This window comes from Ambystoma mexicanum, chromosome 1q (assembly GCF_040938575.1).
Source record: "Ambystoma mexicanum isolate Mex_15411 chromosome 1q, UKY_AmexF1_1, whole genome shotgun sequence".
NCBI classification, from domain to species: Eukaryota; Metazoa; Chordata; class Amphibia; order Caudata; family Ambystomatidae; genus Ambystoma; species Ambystoma mexicanum.
Genome location: NC_090922.1, coordinates 237,881,636 through 237,902,526, shown reverse-complemented (window position 1 = coordinate 237,902,526; position 20,891 = coordinate 237,881,636). Strand labels below are relative to the sequence as shown.

Below are 20,891 nucleotides of genomic sequence, written 5' to 3'. Positions count from 1 at the left end.
GGAATGCACTCCCTACTGCATTGAGAGCTAATCCACCCTACTCTAGATTTAGATGTAATGTGAAAAGTTGGCTCTGGACTAATGACGACTAACAAACTGATCCCCCCCGCTCTAGGCCCGGATCAACCACTGTAAATAATTACCACGATACTTCTGAAACCAGACTTTAGACTACCTCATTGCCCTTTGTGATGTGAGGTACCCACATCCTGTATCCCTTTATATTTGTATGTTAAAAAAAACGTTAATAACACTTGTAATGTATATTCTGTATGCATCCTCTGTATGTAACCTAAGCTTAAGTATTCTTGTAACTGCTGCGCCCGGCTACCCCTGTGTTTGGAGTGCATTATCAAATAATAAACTAAACCCTTCCTACCTGATGCCTTAACATCCCAACCAGGCCCACCCCGGTCACTTCCCTCAAACAGTGACAGCCGCCTGTAACCAGATCCTTGCCACCCCACTGGGTACACCTTCGAAATGCACGACTCTCGAGCCGTACTATGGTAATTCCACACAGTTTCAAACCCACCTCCACAATGTTAAGGAACACTTGCATCCGCTCTAGAACAGCCGCCCGCAGGAAGGCGTTCTCACAGCTCCGCTCCGCCCTGCACCAATCAACCTTATCAACTTCATCCCCAGCAGACACTCGAACCCGCAAAGCTACAACTCTTTCCCCCCCCCCTTGCAGTGTCTGCCTCTGTCTACAAGAAATCCCTCCTGGCATACAATAATGATAGTCTACCTAGCCCCAACCTTGCCCTTGCCCATATGCAGAACGTGCGGCAACGAACTGCAGAAATGTTACTTGGATATTAATGTTTGGAAATGTTATTGGCAGAAGGTTTATTTTAAGCCAAAAGCTTTATTAATTAAAAAAAAAAGTAAAGAAAAATTGGTGTCTATTGTTTCACGTCTTTATCTTGGGCCCTCTCCCACTGTGTTGTACGTGGCACCCTAAAGCACACCTGCAACCCGTTCATTCTCCTCTGGCTCACTGGCCTTCTGTGGCTGCTTCAGTGTTCCTATCATTTCACCCACAGCTTTGCTTTAGCTCCGCTGGCTAACAGTGAGTTCTGCGGGCCGTTCTGCTTCCAACTTCCCTCGGTCGGTGTACGGACAGGGATGCGGCAAACCTCTCCTGGTTTCGCTTCTCTGCATGCTGTCTCCTATGTATGGCGTTCTGAAGTCTGGTCCTTCCTGGCCTTACGAACAGCGTCAAACAAGTTAATCCCAGCTGCAGCGTCTGCCAGTCTTGTTGCTTCGCTGCCTGCTTCTCTCTCTCGTCACCTGTGGCCATTTTAAATGTTTTGGGCTTATTTTGCATTCTCCAACAACTAGAACGCAGCATTGGTTTCCTCATCTGGTCATCCACATTACTCTATCGCTCTTCCCCGTCTCCGTTGAAAAGGGGGTTGGGGGGGGGAGTAAGAGGGGGAGGAGGCAAACCGTGTTGTTGGTTAGAAAAAGGTGGGAATTCCCCAGCCACATTACAGTACGCCATAATTGAGTGTTCCAAAGGTACGAAGAGATCTGAAGAGTAGTTTTTATTCAATAACCCCCTGTGTCCCCCTGGAGTTTATCCTCCCCTATGTGGTCCTCCTGCAGATGGCCACCCCCAGGTTGGGAGTCGCGTGGCTTCTGCCTTTCCCTGGCCACATAGGAGAAGCTTCCCTCCAGGGAATCTGTGACGAGTCTGTGTGATTCGTCACACTGCTCAAACCCAGGGCTTTCAAGACCTGCTTAGAGCACAGCTGAGGTATCCAGTCCGCTCTTCGGTTGCATTACTTTGTCCAAAAGGAAAAGTGGGTACAGACTCCCCCAGTGGCCAATGAGGTTGGTTTGGACTCCCATGCTATGCAGAGTTGCACACATTTTAGGAAAAAGTAATTCTCACTCCGCTCCTGGAGCTGAGAGTCTACGACCAGTGATGGGACACAAAGCTAGCTTGACCTAACGCACCCCTACCCACTACCCTCAAACATCCGAACCTATTTATGCACCTGTAACCACCACCCCCCCCCCAAACTCCCCTCTAGGCCTCCTTAGCAGCAGACATCTTAGTGAGTACCCTACCACAGATCATTGGACCCATATTCACTCACTAGTTATCAGTTGTTGTGTGTTCGGATTACATATCCCCTTTACTGGCCCCCTTGGATGAGTGTTTGTCCACAATGCTTGAGGCGCGTTGCTGCAGCCATACGTTTCTTTGCCTTTGGTAGTGGAACCTGGGCCTGCCCTTAAAATTCTTCCGATATGACATCCTGACTCCCCAGCTGAGTGGCTGTGCCATCTTGCAGCAGAAACCAACAAGGTAAATTACCTCTAGTGACAATATAACCACGGCTGAACTATATAGTCTGTCCTGATCATTTCTAGGGGTGTAGTGCTAAACTTAACTTTTCTCTAGCATGGAGTCACATGGTCATGAATATTCCCCGTCGTCAGGCTGTTTGTTTTCATTTCTGAACTGTCTTTCTCCTAATAACCAATCACTGAGCTCTGGGTCATACTGCCCCCAGCCAATGACTGCCCTCTACCTAAGCCCCTCCTCTGGCAGCCATCTGCAGATTAGTGTTGGGAGTCCTCATGTTTAGCTCTCAAGCTTTTACTGCGTTTATTGTTTTTTGGAAGAGTATTACTCTATTGTTTGGTCAATCGGGCCTTGTGCTCCATTGATCAACGGGGACCTCTTGTCTGATGTCTCAATGTCCCATAAGGGCGAATTTGGGCAAGTTTCTTTGTGGAGGCTTCCAGAAGATTCTCAGGCCTACGCCGCATGGACCATGTCGTCGGAGGAGGAGGATTCGGCTCCCCTGTTCAAGAGCTGCTCCAGCTGCGGCTTGCGGAATGTCGTCTCGGACAACAAGCATTCCGAATGTATTTACTGCCTGTATCCGGCACACAAGGAGGATTGTGCGTTTTGCCAGGAGATGTCCTCCCACACGATGAAGGACCAACAGGCGGCTGAACGAGTGGCTACAGGCCAAGGCCCCTGCTCTGGGTGGGGTCCCAGCAGCATGCCTCTCCCAGTGCCAAGAAGGTTGAGCGGGCTCCCAAGACCTTTTGAGGGTGCCCCTCCCGCTGGCGTCCAACAGAAGGCTAAGCACCACAAGTCCACTGTCACCGGGAGCCCCGTTGCAGCGGGCTCCGTGGCGGCCAGGGCGCGTTCGATGTCTCCAGCCTCAGTCACTCAGTCAACCCCCCCCCCCTACCCCCCTCCCTCCCATGGGGGAACCCCGGCCAAGAAGAACACACCCTCCAACTCCTTGCAACCCTTCGCCCCCTAACCCCCCGAGGGATGAAACGTAACGTGTTGTGCCTGGCGTCTGTCGGAGGAAAGGATAGCGGCCATCTTGGGCAAGGTACAACGGCTGTTGGCGCTGAAGATGGCATGGGTGAGGTCCATCAAGTCTTTGCTTGGCATGATGTCGTCGTGCATATACCTCATTTGGCTGTGCAGGCTACGGATGTGTCCCCTAAAGGAGTTCCTCGACGCCTGTTGGATTCAAGTGTTGGCAAGCTTCGAGGACAAGGTCACACGACGATAGTTTCTGTCGAGCGATACGGTGGTGGGGGGATTCGCGCACATCTGTCCGGTGGTGTGGATTTCCAGACCCCACCGCACCAGGAGACGGTCACGACTGACACCTCCCTGGAAGGATGGGGAGATCACACCAGAAGTCTCCACTCAAGAGGCCTGTGGCTACCGGAGGAGAACACTTTGCACATCAAACTGTTGGAGCTGCGAGCAGTGTTTTGGCCCCTCAAGTCTTTTCTTCTGTCCCTCAAGGGCTAGGTGGTGCGGGTCGTCGAGGACAATACCACCACAATGTTTTACATCAGGAAGCAGGGGGGAACCAGATCCCCGGCGCTCTCCAGAGAAGCGCAGGACCTATGGCACTGGGCCGTCGCACAGGGGATGTCACTCATCCCATTTCATCTGGCAGGAGTGAATAGCACAGTCACCAACTCGCTCAGCAAGGAGCTACGCTCTTGCCACGAGTGGGAGCTTCGCCAGGACCAAGTGGATCACCTGTTCTGCAGACAGGGCAATCCCCAGATCGATTTATTTGTGACAGCGACTAACACCAAGTGTCAGAGGTTCACCAGCAGGTTTCCCCAGTCGGAGAGCATGGGGGCGCATTCTCATTCCGCTGGGACGGCCAGTTTCTGTATGCATTCCCACGGTTGCCATTGCTTCTACGACTAGTTAATCAACTCATGCGGCCCCGGTGCAGTATGATCCTCGCTGCACAGGCGTGGCCAAGGCAGCTCTGGTACCCGGACCTTCTCGACAGTCAAGCTTCCGGTGATCGCAGATCTTCTAGCCAGAGAAGGCAGCGCAATTCTGCATCACGACCCAGGACCGCTGAACCTGAAGGCCTGGCTCCTGCAGCGTTAGTTTGGGGGTTATGACCTCCCAGCGGATTGCAAGGAGGTGCTTGCCAAGGCCAGGGCATCATATACTCTTAAATGCTACAGACATGAATGGAAGAGGTTCACCGTTTGGTGCCATACGCAGAAGATCGACCCTCTACGAGTCATGGCTCCACAGGTGCTGCTGTTAGCCAAAGCAGGACTGGGCCATACCTCCATCAAAGTTCATCTGGCGGCTATCTCCCACTACACCAGATCTCTGGGACGGTCTTCGTTATGGTCTCACTGTCTGGTTAAGGAGTTTATTAAAGGACTTTTCCGTTCGTTCCCACCGGTGAAGGCTCCAGCCCCGCTGTGGGAGCTCAATGTGGTGCTGACTAGGCTCATGGTCGCTCCATTCGAACCTATGCAGACGGTTCCACTGAAGTTCTTACCGTGGAAGACTGCTTTCCTCGTGGCAATCACATCTGCACGAGTGGGTGAGATTCGGGCCCTGTCCTGTAAGCCACCTTATTTGACATTTCACGAAATGAGGGTGGTGCTGCGGACGCACCCCTCCTTCATGCCCAAAGTGCTGTCGGACTTTCATCTAAACAAGCCCTTGGTGTTGCCTGTGTTTTTTCTGACGCCTTTGTCGCCGGCCGAGAGGACTTTGCACTCGCTGGATGTGGCTAGAGTGCTGAAGTTCTACGTGGACGGCGCAAAGAGTTTCTGGAAGACGTCACAACTTTTTGTGCACTTTGGCCATGTGAACCATGGGAAGGCCCTCTCCAAGGCTTCCATTTCCAGGTGGCTCTCCGGCTGCATCGGCCATTGTCACCGGTTGGCAAACCGACTGTTGCCTGGCTGTCTGAGGGCCCATTCGACCAGAGCGATCAGTGCAACTACAGAGTTTGTCTGGTGTGCCCTTGCTGGACATCTGCAGGGCTGCTACGTGGATGACAACGCACACCTGCCTCTTTCCATCAGAAGTGAACCCTTTCATCTCGCCACTGAGTACTTTAAAAATTTCAATCCCACAGTAGGAACAAGTATGCAATAACATTTTGTAGGTGACTAAATATCTCAAATTCTTTTCAGGAGTTATGTAAAGCTGCCACTAGTCTGTGCCACAAATACATTAACAGGGTGAGGGAACGCCCTTTGGGGAAAATGGGGACCAATTTGCAGTGCTACTTCCCTGGTAACTGTGATGAACCTAAAGGTTTTGCCCCTTTTCATTGGCAAACTAACACGACACGTGTGGGTAAGCCGACATATCCAGAAGGTTTTGTCCACTTACTCGTCTCGAAACCCTGATGGAATACATCAATCAATATATTTCAGTAAAGAAATACCAGCACTAGTAATAACTAGTACTCGGACAAGAACGCTACACGAGGATGCACAGAACTGTAACCAACATTCTAGTTGTCTGCTACCCGAAAGCAACCATGGTTTAAAAAGCAAAAAGTGCCAAATAGAATGATGATGTAGCAGCAGTGGTCCGCAGCAAACGAAAGAGGACGACCTGGAGGAGAAACCCATGTAACGGACGCCGTGCCAAGAAAGTACAGAGTCAGGGGAAACCTGTACGATTGGTAGAGGAAGTTGTGTGTAAAGCTACCAGAGAAACAGCCGGCAGACAGTTTTCGACTGGCGTTCCCTGAATCGAGGCAGAGAACCTAAGCCTGGAAGTGTTTTTGTGCGGGGGAGTGATGCGGGTGACTGGTATCATGAATGACAAGTATGACATGACAGGAAAGACAGTAATGACAGTTACAGGAATGAGACAAACCAGGATGTGAGGTGGAAAAACTTTGGCCACAAGCTTTATTTTAGTACCAGCCATGGTGCGAAAGAAAAACCAACCATAACGTCACATAAGAAGGATAACAATAGTATATTTTGGGGACAGAGGGATCAGGTGAGCGGGAGGCCCCTACTCCCAATTAGGGCCCACTCGAGGCTGATCCCCGCCACCATTCATATGAATGCTTGTGACAATTGTTTGGACACAGCGTGTGAGCACTGACCTATTCAAAATGTGCTTGCCTTTTCGAGCAGGTTCTGCCTGCTTTCTCTTGTACTTTCCAAGTAAGATGGGGAGGTGTGCGCTTATGTGCCTTTCATTGATGTCCAACCTGACCAGGTTTAGCACTTGCGCCCTCGCTTGCTCACATGGTGATTTTCACTGAAGTTATGGCGCTTGATCCACTTTTCTTGGCAAAACAACCCCCCCGTTGAGAACCCTTTCACTTGATACTCCTCGGGGTGGGTTCTTCGAGCCATTAAGTTTTTTTGGTCATGTGTTTTGTAGTTTACCATTGATGAAGGCGTTTTAGCCTTTTGGTGTAGTCCTTAGAGATGAATTTGGCATCTTCTATTCGCATGATCCCATTTGAGTTTTTGAAGCCCCCACGTTCTGCTTGTGGGATAGTTATTTCTTTGGGGGTGGATTCTAGGAGCCTTATTAGGATCTTCCCGGCTCCTGATCCACTTGTGCTATGAGACCCCCTCTGCGCTTTAGATTGCTTAATTTTCAGCCGGGGTGGGTTCAAGAGCCTTACTAGAAATATTCCCAGCACTCGATCAACTTGTGTTGTGAGACCCCTTCAGCACTTGTGTTGTACTATTTCACCGCTGGGGTAGTTTTTAAGGGCTTTACTGGGAACGTCCCCTGCCCATGATCCACTTGTGTTTGTGTACCCGGGCCAGCCCTACAGTTAAGGTGCGTAACGTCCCATTTTACGCACATAATGAAAGGAAATACGGATTCTTTATTTTTCTACTGCGTACCATGTACGCTGTATTTATTTAAAAAAAAATACTTTCTGCCACTAGATGGCACTGTAGTGCGCAAGCTCCTGCCTTGAGGCAGGCAGACACTTCCCTTCACAGTATCTCTCAGAAGAATGTATCCTAATCCAGGACTCAAACCACCCCCTCCTGGAAGACCTTTCCAGAAACACACGTGTCCTGCTGCATTTTTTTATATGCAGAGTGAGCTGAGAGTGGAGGCTGCAAACGCGGTGACATCAGCCAGGTAAGCATCCCGAATGTTAAAGGAAGTTAAACTGTATTTAAAAGGCCCAGTTTAATTCCTATTCCCTTGTGCGTTTTTGTAGGCTGTGAGGGGGAAATGTACAAGTAGCAGGGCCACACGTGGAGGGTGTTTGAGGTGTTTTGTAGCACTTTCAGCACCGTTTGGAGGTTAGGTGTTTGTTTCTGTGTTTCTGCTGCTGGCAGCGCTTTTCAATTGCATTTTTATTTTCTCTCTGACAGCCCGGACCTCTATCTGATATAATCTCACATGGTCCGGGCTTCTCACATGGTCCGGGCTATCGGTGAGAAAATAAAAATGCAATTTAAAAGCGCTTGATCTTTCCGAAGTCGGGTCGGATGATCAAGCAACTGTCTGTTTAAAACTGTTTTAAAATGCGTTTATTTTTTCTCTGACAGCCCGGACCTCTATCTGATATAATCTCGCATGGTCCGGGCTGCCAGAGAGAGAAAAAAACGCAATTTACAACAGTTGTAAATCATGCTCCGTGTCTGTCTCCCTCCTTTTCCCCCTCACCCCCCGCTCATGGCCCGTGTCTCCCTTCTTACCCCCCCACCGCTCATGGCCCGTGTCTCCCTCCTTTTCCCCCCACCACCCGCTCATGGCCCGTGTCTCCCTTCTTTCCCCCCCCACCCCCCGCTCATGGCCCGTGTCTCCCTTCTTCCCCCTCACCCCCCGCGTCTCCCTTCTTTCCCCCCACCCCATGCTCATGGCCCGTGTCTCCCTCCTTTTCCCCCCACCCCCCGCTCATGGCCCGTGTCTCCCTTCTTTATCCCCCACCCCCCGCTCATGGCCTGTGTCTCCCTTCTTTCCCCCCACCCCCCGCTCATGGCCCGTGTCTCCCTTCTTACCCCCACCACCCGCTCCTGTCCCGTGTCTCCCTTCTTACCCCCACCCCCCGCTCCTGCCCCGTGTCTCCCTTCTTCCCCCCCACCCCCTGCAAATGCCCCGTGTCTCCCTTCTTCCCCACCCACCCCCACTCCTGCCTCGTGTCTCCCTTCTCCCCCCCCACCCCCGCTCATGCCCCGTGTCTCCCTTCTCTCCCCCACCCATGCCCCGTGTCTCCCTTCTTTCTCCCCCACCCCCGCTCATGCCCCATCTCCCTTCTTTATCCCCCACCCCCCGCTCATGGCCCGTGTCTCCCTTCTTTCTCCCCCACCCCCGCTCATGCCCCATGGCTCCCTTCTTTATCCCCCACCCCCCGCTCATGCCCCATTTCTCCCTTCTTTATCCCCCACCCCCACTCATGCCCCATTTCTCCCTTCTTTCTCCCCCACCCGCCGCTCATGCCCTGTCTCTCCCCTGTTCCCCCGGCCCCCGCTCATGCCCCGTGTCTCCCTTCTTCCCCCCTCTCATGCCCCGTGTCTCTCCCCTGTTCCCCCCACCCCCGCTCATGCCCCGTGTCTCTCCCCTGTTCCCCCCCACCCCACGCCCCGTGACTGCCCTGTTCCCCCCCACCCCCCGCTCATGCCCCATGTCTGTCCTGTAACCCCCCCACCCCCGCACATGCCCCATGTCTCCCTCTTGTACCTTTCCCTGTTTGGGACCGGTATACCCAGATGTGGAGCCCAGGTTGCTGTGCAGAAGGGATGTGACCTAGCAGTTCGGGCTGCACTGCCCTTTTGGGGATGGGGCCATGCCTGAATTGCATATGGTTTTTCCCCGTTCTATAATGACTTGGCAGGTGAAAAACGATGGTCAGGAGGGTTGCCCAGAGCAATGCCAGTGGTTTAATATTAATTCTAAGCCTTCCAGCCATCACCTCTTTTGTTTTTGCTTACATTATATAGCGCCATTGGCACACTCATGTGATATCATGATGTGAGCTGTTTGATGTCATGACTTGCATTTCAAATGCACTCTTTGTCACATATTTTATTTTAAAGGTCTCTTGCTTCTTGCTGCACTGGCCCTCTTCCAGTCTTGTAAAACTGGATTTGACAGGCAAACGGTCTCACAGCCAGTCCGTGCAGCAGAGATTCTAGTATAGCAGACTGGTAGAAACAACATTACATTTTCTCCCCTGTTGCTCCCAGCCACTGAAGTTGCTTGGGCCGTCCAGAGTACTGCCCCACACTCTGCAATGTCCTGTTATGCTATGATATTGAGTCTTTCATTGCACACCATCTGCCATTTTGACACTTTCTAGGACCTTCAGGATCTGCAAGAAGTGGGTGTTTCAGACTTAAAGGAGAGTTAACTGATTGTAACATTGAAGCTGCACTAGAATAGTCTTATTACAAGTAATCAAGTTAAATGCCCCTTCACAAGTAAGTTTGCCACCCCTCCACCATCTCCGAAGTTATTGTTTCTCCCAACATTTGAAGGGTTACCCCGTCTAAATTTTAGCGTAGGTGCACCCCTGGATGTGTGCACTTGCATTTTGTTAGGCAGAGAGGTGAGGGAAGCCTTTCCCCGAAACTGGCGGTGTTAAAGTTTTACAGTGTTTGCTCAGAAAAATGTACTTGAACAAACACAGTAAAACTTTAAAGCTGCTACTTTCACGAAAGACTTCATCACCTCTCTGCATATTGCGCTTTAAAATATACTTTGATAGTTGGTCTCCAGACAGTGGGGGAGGGGGATAGACGGGGGCAGAGCCTCCAAGTGTGCCCAGACTATTTTCTGACGTTGCCCCGACCAGCCCTGTCTCTCCCTTCCGGCTTGCATTGCGCACTTTGACGACTCCGGCCAACCCATTTTGCTTTGACATGAGCCCTGGGGGTTTAATGGCCGGGCCCCACAACCATCCCTTGGGGCCCTGTCCTGATTTCCTGGCATTTCTTCTCCTTTCTAGCTCCTGCCGCATCATTCCCCCCACCCCTCTTCTCATTCACTTGGGCCGAGTTGATCATCTCATTCCCCTGGGGCCCTCTCCCCTTTTTTTAGGCCTTTGTGTACCACTCTGAGGCCTCCGCTCCCCTGTTCCCGACCTTGGGTTGGGGGGGGGGGGGGGATTTACTTTGACCAGGCAGGTATGATTAAAGTGCATAGAAGTAGGGGGAATCTGGCATGAAGTACTAGCTAAAATGGTGGTAAAGTTTGTTGAAGGCATTTCATAACCAAGAAGAAGGCAGAACAGAAAGCACACTCACAAACGGAACCTGGAAGGTAGAGGAGCCCTGCGCTGTTGCTACTAGACGACCAGGCACATATGGGGATTATATAGGGATGGATGTGGAGGGGCGCTGTTTAAATGTAAAGTAACAATGCAGAGAGATGCATAAAGACTTTACCAAGCTTGGGGTGAAGTATGCACAATTTACCCAAGTAGTCTGTTCTTCACTGGATTACTATTTCCGGGAGTGAGTTGGTGTCTTCCTTTCCTCCAAGTTAGCTAAATTGTGTGTGCTTCTGTAGCTTCCTACATTTATTAATTGATGCAGTCTTGTGGGTCCCGGTCGCCTTTTGTGAACAGTCATAGATTTGTATGGAGTTCAGGCCTAAATTAAGAAAACAATCCCTCTGTTCACTGCACATTAATGCCATCTCGTAGACCTCTTTATGCCAATGTTTCTGGTCTTCATTGGTATATGGTCAATAAGCAGCAAAACCAGAGTATCGGAGGCCCTGCTGGACCAACCAGTACTCGGACTCCAAAGAGCTGAACTAAAAGTGGGGAGGCGGGAACAGAAGAACCATCCCAGCTCATGTACTTAGAACTTCAAATACATGGGAAAGGAATCACGCTAATTGCAGAGATTAATGTCTACACACTTGGCACTACTCTTACTATCTGCTTGGCATTTTAAGAACATTGCCAGGAGGGATATTTATTATGTTATGTATAGTACGCTATAGTTTCAAAAGCTCAAGCTATGATACGCTTTGAACTTTATGTTCAATTGCATAACTAATATAGAATGAAAGGTCATGTCGGGAAGGGTTGTTCATGCTGTTTTCCAGGTAGGAGCAAGGTGCCTGGCAGTGGCAGAATTCTAGGGAGAAGCAAGAAAAGAAACGCAGAGGGAGGACCGCTAAAATGGCTACAAAGAGAACACTGCTAGATTTCTTTGCGCCTAGTACAAAAAAAGCCCAGGAAGATCCTGTACTGTTATGTGGAGCAATTGTACATGACATTATTCGCAACGTAGTTGACAAAGTTGAGCGGCAGAAAAAAACCATACAGGAGAAAATGTTAAAGGGAGCACTTTTGCTGAATGGCAAGTTAGGTATCCATGGTTGGAAACAAAAATGGATCAACAAGGCAATAGGAGACTTCTATGTAAAGTTTGTGTTAAGGCAAACGTTCGTAATGTGTGGGGACAGGAAGGAGCCATCAATGTTCAATTATCAACCATATCGCGCCACAAGGATTCCAAAGATCATCAAACTGCTGAACGGAAAATTGCATACCTTGTGATGTCCAACATCGATTCAGAATGTCTAGGTAGTAGTGACAGTGAGGAAGATGTCAGCATTGTTGTAGAAGAGAATTACAAAAGATTGTTCAGTGCAGTATTTTATGCAGCAAAAGAGGAATTGCCATCCGAAAAAGTAAATAGTTTACTTGAACTTCAAGCTAAAAATGGAGTTACTACTGTACACAGTAAAGATTACAAAAATGTAAGCTGGGATTCGGTGAAGGATGTACAAAGTAGCATTGCATCTGTGATAGAAAAACAACTATTTAAGCAACTAAAGCAATCGCCTGTGTTTGGTATTATGATAGATGAAAGTCAGGATCTTGGTGTTCAAAAGAAACTGGCTATTTGTGTCCGGTACCTTGATAGTACAGGAGCACCAATTACTAAGTTTTTGTGTAATTTACGCATTGACGACGGTAAAGCAAGCACAATTGTAGCACGGGTGACAGAAAAAATGAAGAGTATTGGTCTTGATATGGGAAAGCTTGTATCTCTTGGAACTGATGGCGCTGCAGTTATGTTGGGATCAAAGACAGGTGTTGGTGTGCAACTCCGGGCCAAATACTCACCATTCCTTACTCAAACACATTGTCTTGCACACAGACTCAGTCTAGCATGCACAGACTCTATGAAGAAAATGCCAGTCCTCGACAAATTTACATCCTGGTTTAATTCTTTATATGCCCTATTTCATACCTCTGCAATAAGAACAACAAAACTTGAGAAGGTGCAAGAAGTAATCGACGATCCTGTTTTAAAAATGAAAGAGACACACTTGGTTAGGTGGCTTAGTATGAGAAAAGCGGTTGAAGCAGTCCACAGAAGCTACCCTTCGGTTGTAGTTTCTCTATCGGAGCTTGCTGCTGATGGGAACGCTACTGCATTTTCACTGCACAAATACTTTAGCAGCTACAAGTCAGCCATTATTACTGCATTTATGTTAGATGTACATAATGTTGTGGGAATTCTTTGCCGGGAATTGCAGAAACAGACTTTACTATTTACTGAAATTCAGCCATTGGTAGATGCTACTTTTATAAGTCTTGAATCCTTACTCAAAGAGGATGGTGATAATTTAGGCTATTTGAGATTATCGTTGGGGTCGCCTGACACAGAGGGCAAATGTATCTCACTAAAAGGTGTAATACTATCTTATAGTTCTCTTTCGGATGCAGAGTTTAACTTATTAAGAGAACAGTATGTCACAAATCTAAAAGAAAACATTGTGAAGAGATTCCAAAATGAGGATAATGCCATTTCTACTCATTTAGGGAACTTGTTAGAACCAGCAACAGTTTTAGACAATAGTGAGTCAGAAATCGGGGAAGCACTCAATGCCATATCCACATTTTATGGACAAGCAAAAAAAGTAAGAATTCAGTATGACAGCGAAGGTCTGCATGTTGAGGAAAATGAGATTGCTTCTTTATTAGATGGCCAAACTTTACAGAAAAAAGAATGGCCTCTGTTGCATGGTATGATTAAGGGGAGCTATAAGGGTTGCAGTATGACAAATCTGCAGGCGTGTTGCTAGTCTACATGGTGATTTGATGCCAAATATTGCAAAAGTATGCAAAATTGCTTTGTCTGTGTGTAACCCGTGTAGAATGCGAACGTGCATTTAGCACACAAAACAGGATTAAAACAAAATTCAGATGCTCCCTTAAAAGTGAAACCATAGACACTTTGATGAAAATCGTCATGTTAGGACCATCCTTTAGGGACTTTGACCCAACTACTGCAATAAAATTATGGCATGCAAGGAAGAAAAGACGTCCAGCCAGGCTTTCACAGCCATACACACCTAGACAAAAGAAAACTAAAATTAACTGAATTCTTGTAGGTTTTCTTCACCGTGGTACTTTGTTTCTGCCGTGATGCTTTCAAAAGCATTATATACATTTGATGGGGGTGTGTGTGTATTAGCAAGGACACAGCAAGCCTGGAGTTTTGCATAGTCAATCCTCTTAAGCATGGTTGGAGGAGTGAAAGTGGAGACTTTATTTGCCAGAGACTAAACTTCACCCCAAAACAGGGCAGTCATGTACTGTGTAGCCAGGAGTGTTAGTGGATGCAGATGTTTGCAACAATATATAAAATTGTCTTTTGAAATGTAGACTGATCCGTTTACCTCCATTCTCTAAGTGACAATCACACACACCTATAATCAGCTTGCTTTTTAAGTGTATCGGGCTGTTTTTTCATGTTTTAGTGTGTGATTGTGTAATGGGTGGCTCAGTTTACCTTGCTCCGAGCTACCATGTAAGCCAGTAAAAGTTGATTCTGGCTAGTGAGTAATGTGTGGAATACTTGGTGATCAAAACATATTATCTTGGCTCTACGTAAGGGTAACACTTTTATTTGTGAAGCGTTGCATGTTATTTTCAGAATTTGTGAAGTCTGTTTTAAATTATAGGAAAGGAGACCGACCACATGTTATCTTTCCAATGAGAAAAACACACAGAACATGTTATAGAAATTGATTTTGAAGTTATATAGTTCCTAAACTCTAGCCTGGCACTGTTTTGTTGACTGCTTTCACTTCTTTCAAACTATGTAAGCAAGTTCTGTACTGTAACACTTGCTTACTCACGCTCCATCTGCAGGAAATGCATTAGTCTCATTCTATAGTTCTTAACAGAGTTTCTAGGCCCAGAATTTTGAAAATGAAGCTGCGTATGTAGCATGTACTCACAAGTTATTTTATGGCAGAATATTTTCCACAAGTGTAATAAAATGGTTAAAGGCAAGCCAGACAACTTTGATCTACAACTCCTTTTGTCTACGGGTCTGACTTTACGTATGCATTGGGTGTATATGTTGGATACGTTTTACTCTCTTGCAGAGGAGAACTCATTTTTACTCTCTTAAAATTGCATTTACTCTCTAATTTCAAAAATCATGCGTAAAATACTCCCACCTCAAAATCCTATCTGGAGCAGTGTGTACCCCAGTGCACTTATCTTGGGTATTAAATGCAGGGGGGGGGGTGGGTTCCAGAGCCTTACTAGGAACTTACCCTGCTTCTGATCCACTTGCGGTGAGACCCCCCCCATGCATGCGTGGGTTCTTGAGGCTTACTAGTACATGTTATTGCTAAAGGTCCTCACCCCTTTTCTGTTTTTTAAGACCCCTCAGGCTCTAACCTGTATTGATTTTATCTGAAAAGGGTTCCTGGAGACTACTAAGGATCCTTCCAGCTCGTGATCCGCTTTTGTTTTGAATGAGGAAGGAAACCACCAGTAGGTGCTTGATTTGTTCAGATTCCGTCTACGGAGGGTTCTAGAGCCTAACAGGTTTACCCTCTGCTCCTGACCCAATAGTTGGGTCCTCACTGAGGTTTTAATTGCCCTTCTTGGGGTTGTATTTTATTTTTAAGGCGCAGCGTTTTAGCCTCCCCTTGTTTGTGCCCGTTCCATAGTCTACCTGGCCCCCGCTATTGGGGTTCCTTACAGCTATTTGCATGGTGGGAGGGAGGTGGTATTTAATCGTGCAGCTGACCTGCTGCTGGCACCGAGAACGGCGGGGGAAAAAGAATGAGGGGGGCTATCTTGCCCCCACCAGATATAGGCAAAATTCCACCTGCGGGCAAGGCGGCCCCTCTTTGAACTTCAAAGGTCCCTGCTCCGCATCCACCAGGATGGGAAGCGGGGGGGACCTTTGAAGTTGGAGCGAGGTGACAGGGACTACCTGTTGTCACCTGCCCCCTTCACCTAGCTTTCCTGCCTTGGCGACGCGCAGTCTGGGTCCCCTTTGTCTTGGGGACCCAGCAGCCCGCCCCACCATGTGCATGCTAAGTGGGTGCTGCCCCTCCGGACCTTGCACAAACCTCCCAGTATACGGCCCGGGCCTCCCATCCGGGCCGTATACTGGGAGTAAATGGAGAAGTCCGGGGGAGTGCAATACTGTAAGTTACAAACCAGTCCACACGGAGACCGGCAGAAGACTGCTGTGGGAGCCCAATAGACGGTGAAAACCAAGGCTTCACTCAGCGATGCCACCTTGATCTTCACAACGCACAACAAAGACTCACACATTGTGGAGCCGAAGGGCGATGTGAACGCAAACTATGCAGACTGCTACTGTATCCTGTCATAGTTGAGACATGTTGCCAGCAAGCGGAGAGCATTTTAACACGCATGTTTAAAGTTGCTGTCAATGTAAAAGGACACGTGCACAGCACAGGAAAGGAGAATGCCGGAGTAATCACACATGCTGAATCAGACACCAAGACCCGGCGAACAGCTGGTTTGCTACACGATGGTGAAGCTGCTGTAAGTGGGTGCTGGAGAAACCCAGGAGAGCTCTACTTCATCCCCATTAGCACTGCTGGACTTTGGGGGGGGGGAAACCAGGTGTACCAAAAGGGCGAGTCCCAGCTGCCGCCCGGAGGATAACACAAAGCCAGAACATCCGCTACCGGCTGAAAAGGGGTGGAAGCGGTCTATTGAACTGTAAAATGATGAATAATAAAGTGGATCCCATAACAGATGAAATGCAATAACAAACCAATGGGCATAAGCTAACTACTATACCTGTGCTTGTAAAGCGAGGAAGACCCCTGCTCTTGGGAATACTTGGTAAGAGAGTAAACCAAGGTTGCCAGGGGCCGGGTAAACACACTTTAAACAATCGCTCTCTATAAACTTTGTAACAGGAAAGATCAGGGGAAGTGGATTGTTCCCCTTGGCATTGCTGGACTCTGTTTAGGCGAATAAAGCTACTTCAGGAAATAAACCAACATGTAAGCAAACATTACTTTGAGTTGATGTACTTTCATATCGGAACTTTATACACAGGAATTGAGGAAGACTGCAAGAGAACAGCCGAGACACTTTAGCTTCTACAAAACATACTACAAGGGGAAAATGGAGTGTGAGGGTTAGATTAGGTTTTGGACACAGGACGGTGAAGATTATTTTGGACATCCTGACAGTCTCATTAGTTTTCTTGAGACAGGGAAACAACAAACTACCAACCTTATGTCTGGATCTTAACTCGGACCACTCACGTAACCTTATGGGTTACTCAGGCCAGCACACAAACGGTTTCGGTGTTTAGGGGGGAATATCGAAAGAGGTCTACTGAGCTGCAAAAATAAGCTGGTCTACCAAAGTCGAGGAGACTAGCATTGCGAGCAAAAGAAGAGTACACATTTAGTTGCTCGCATCTAATTCTTCAGGAAAAGGAAGCCACGTTCCCATCATGCAGACCGACCATACATTCACAAATGTGAACTGATTCATCCTCTTGGTGGTAAGCACACTTGCATCGTATGCCAAAGAGAAGACTTAAAGATCAGGATGTTGTTGGTTGCCATGGATGTATTCGCTCACTAGAAGAGTATTGGGCAGAACTTGGGAATGACTACCACTGCACATTTCTTGAAACACTATACTATCTGTGTACTATACAGAACATAAGTCCTTTCACATATGCTAAAGGTTACACCAATTGTTCTGTTTAAGGCACAATCTACATACAATGCCCACAGTTTGCCAACCTCTTCAATTTGCCCTATACTGTGGCAGGTATATCGACAATATGCGTTTGATAAGGAAAGGTAGAATTGCTGAACTGAATAAAGGTTGTTTTTCTAAATAGTACTTGCAATATTAAACTGGCCATAAGTTGTTTTCTACATTGTTCTAGGTATAAAAGAGCCATTTTCCATTCACTTCTCTGTACAATCTCCACAGCACGCGATTTAGAAAGACCACTGCAATAAATTAGTTTGAATGAAGGGCCACCCAAAACGTGGTGAACATCTCGTGTAGGGCATTGATTCATAAAGCACTTGGAACATTTGACCAGCAGATTTCTAGACTAAGGGATGGATGCCAAGAAGGTGAAAAAAGTCCTTTGTTAAAGCAAGTATCCAAGCTCCACAATCACCCTTTTAGCCAAAATAACAGCAAAAAGACACAAAGCACATATTTGAAAGAATTTAATACAAAATAAAACCTAAATATAATGAAAAAGATATTCATACTCTTGAGGATTCTAAATTTAAAATCTGAACTTTAATTAGCATGCAACCCTATCCTCCCCCTTTATCTATACATTCTGTAACCCAGAACAGCAAGTCCAAAAGAGGTTATGATGCAGGGATCACATCCACAAAATGTAACATGAGCAGCACAAGTAATATTTCACTGCTCTGCTACATGATTTATTTTTTGTGTTGAAGTTGTGGTTAAATGGAATAAAAGCAGAGGGTTTTCTTTTCGTGTTTTATATTTTTTCACAGCTTTATCCACGCAGAAGTCTTATGCAAACGAGGACGATAACCATACCTGGTACTTTTTGGGCTATGGAAGGCTACGTAAATAAAGTTGATTTGTAGGGCTTCTCGTTTTATAAATGAAATTGGTTAACGGACCACAGAACTTTCATATGCAAGATTAAAGTTATTTTTAAAATTCTGTTTTGTGTTACCTTGTGTACTATTTGTCTTTAGTAGTCTGATGAGCAACAGTCCGCCTCTTGTCTTTTCCCTCCAAAAAACCTTGATCGCCTATCACTGTTGTCTTTTAAAAAATGAAGTGGCTTTTCTGCCAGATCCATATTTGGCTATGCTTCCATAATAAATATAAAGTTATTATTCCTCATGTACCACTCCCCCCCACGGTCCCCCACGCATTCATTCATTATTTCTCACAGTGCATAGATGTTGTTCCATGGCCATGCCCAAGTACTTTCTAATACCCAAAAAATGGGATAAGTGTTAGAAAACCATCAGTAACATTGTAGTGGTGGTTCACGAACGAGAGAGAAAACCGTATATAGTCCATGAGTCGGGTTGCATGAGCTGATATTTTTTATGTGTATGGATGTGTGTATTATGGGGGAGTGTATGGTGATGGGTGCTTGTTTGAATGATAGTGATTGCTGTGTGAATGTGTTTGTGTTTTGGTCTGTTGAGCTGATTTTGGCGAATGGAGGGGGATGGGGGAGGGTTGTACAACAAAGAAATTTTAAAAATGACTGTTGCACAATTCCCCCTACCCACCTACCAAAATCAGCTCTCCTTCTGAGGTGCTGTGGTGCCCAGGGGACAAGAATGTATTTTCTTTTAAACTGGTTATCTATCATTGATGTCCAGTCAAAAATACCATGCTTCCCCCCCCCCCCCCAGCACCAATTGAAAACTGTTTGGCCTTTTATCAATTTTTTTTAATTTTAAGTTCGCTCTAAAATGCAACATTTTAACCCATTATTTTTTGTAAAAAAATAAGGGGGGTGGTGGGGCCCCCCCCCCACCCTGCCTTGATTGGTTAGGGAGCCCTTGCTGCGCTCTGTCGCTATGGCATTTTTGTAGGAAATATTTATGCCCCTCCATTTAAAAAATTCACCAGCTCCGCCTGGCCCTCGGACTGTGCTGGGAAACAGGGTCAGGGGAGTCCTGGGACACTGGTGGGAGCAGGATGGGCTGGAGCACTGAGATAGTGTTGTGGGGAGAGTCCAGGGACTGGGTAGGAGTGGGATGAGGGAGCCCACAGATTGTGATGGGAGCAGGTGGGGGAGCCCAGGGACTATACTGGGAGTAGGGTGCAGTGACGGTGCGCAATAGTTCATAGCCATTTGTACATACTGTCCATTTGGCATTTATGGGGGGGCCTGGCCTGCCCAAAGTTTACTCAGGGAGGGGCGGGGGAGGGCAGGCCAAACAAGCTTGAAGACACTGCTCTAGGCACTGGTTTGCATTCTGCTACTTATGGCCCCTGCTATATTAATACAGTGAAGGAGCCAGTAGCATTTCTTGCTTGAGTTTTGGGCTCGGTGGCGATTTGTTTGCGAATGGTAAGATGATGCTCTACTTGTTGTGAATATGTAAAACTATAGGTGGTCTAAAATGTAGTGTGCAATCTACAGTTCACATTCCTGCAAGTTTACATGCCTGGCCTTTCTTTCCTCGAGTGTGATCATGGGGGATGATGGTAAAACCTAAGTGAGTGATAACTTCAAGATTGACAGCAAGGTCTTTTCAGAAAATAAAACTATCACCCTGATAATGTTTATCATTTTTCTATTTCAGCTGTAGTGTTCCCAATTTTAAGTCCATACACTAAATATGCAGCAATGACAAACGATGCAACACCATACACCTACCCAGGTAAGAGGAGTTTATTTGGTTAGCAGCCGTTTTATAAAATGTCTTCCCAAAAAGACCTTATAAATAGCCAGTAAAATAATATGGAGCCTAGCCAGTCCTCCAGCATATACCCCCTCCCTGATGCATGCTATCCTTTTGGTAGGATAATTTGGGCAAAGCAAAAGATCTGGGGATGTGGGCGGGTGTTATCCAATAATGTTTTTGTGCTTAATTCCAAGAGCTCACCCTTCTAAAGAAACAAAATTGTGCCACCCCTGGCTAATGCCGGCTCTGATGCTGTATTATATATTTTGTTTTACTTTCTAATGTTTTTCTGTGACTTACTTTCAGTTCCTATTCGGGATGATGGAAACCTGCCTGATATCCCCAACCACCCTATGGATAACATTGGGCCTGACCTGAAGTGGTTGAAAGACTTCTAATTCTTGAGCATATGGACAGTGGCTGTAAATCCTGTAACCCGAAGCAACATAACCTGTGAATGGGTCCCACAAAAGACAAATGCATTAATTGCTGGGTGTGGCCTGGAAGTGGGTCTGTACTCTTTTGCAGTTTGAGCTTTACAACACTTAAAATCATCAAAGTGAGACAATAAATGTGACAGACATAAAATGTGTGTGGTTGTGCGTCTTTGGCACTTTGAACTTCATAGCCTGTTGTATAAGAAGAAACCCCACTGACTAGAGTATATTACCCTTCTGACAATCCATTGTCTCTACGCAAGAGGTTTTAGGTGACAAAATAAAGGGATGCCAAAAAATAATTGGAAATTGCTTTCAGATCGTCTGAAAGATTGAGAATCTGTAGACTCCACATCGAAATTGGGACATGTTCGCCTATGTAAAATGCTTAGAGATGTGGTTTGGAAAGAAAAAGGATGGATGTACTGAAAATGAGCGGGACTAAACTTTGGGGGGGATGATAATAAGGGCGGACGTACATCCAAGCACTCAGTGATAAAGGTATTTAGCCCTTC

At 47.0% G+C, this 20,891-nt stretch overlaps 1 protein-coding gene across 1 annotated transcript in view; it reads left to right on the top strand.

The window, feature by feature from the left end:
• The window catches only part of NDUFA3 (NADH:ubiquinone oxidoreductase subunit A3), a 98,337-nt gene extending 77,810 nt beyond the window's left edge, over window positions 1-20,527 (top strand). The window contains exons 3-4 of the mRNA XM_069638019.1: window positions 19,838-19,915; window positions 20,246-20,527. Of these exons, the coding sequence (XP_069494120.1) occupies window positions 19,838-19,915; window positions 20,246-20,337 (170 nt within the window). The 3' untranslated portion in view covers window positions 20,338-20,527. The remainder of the gene's footprint in view (window positions 1-19,837; window positions 19,916-20,245) is intronic.
• The last annotated feature ends 364 nt before the right edge of the window (window positions 20,528-20,891 follow it).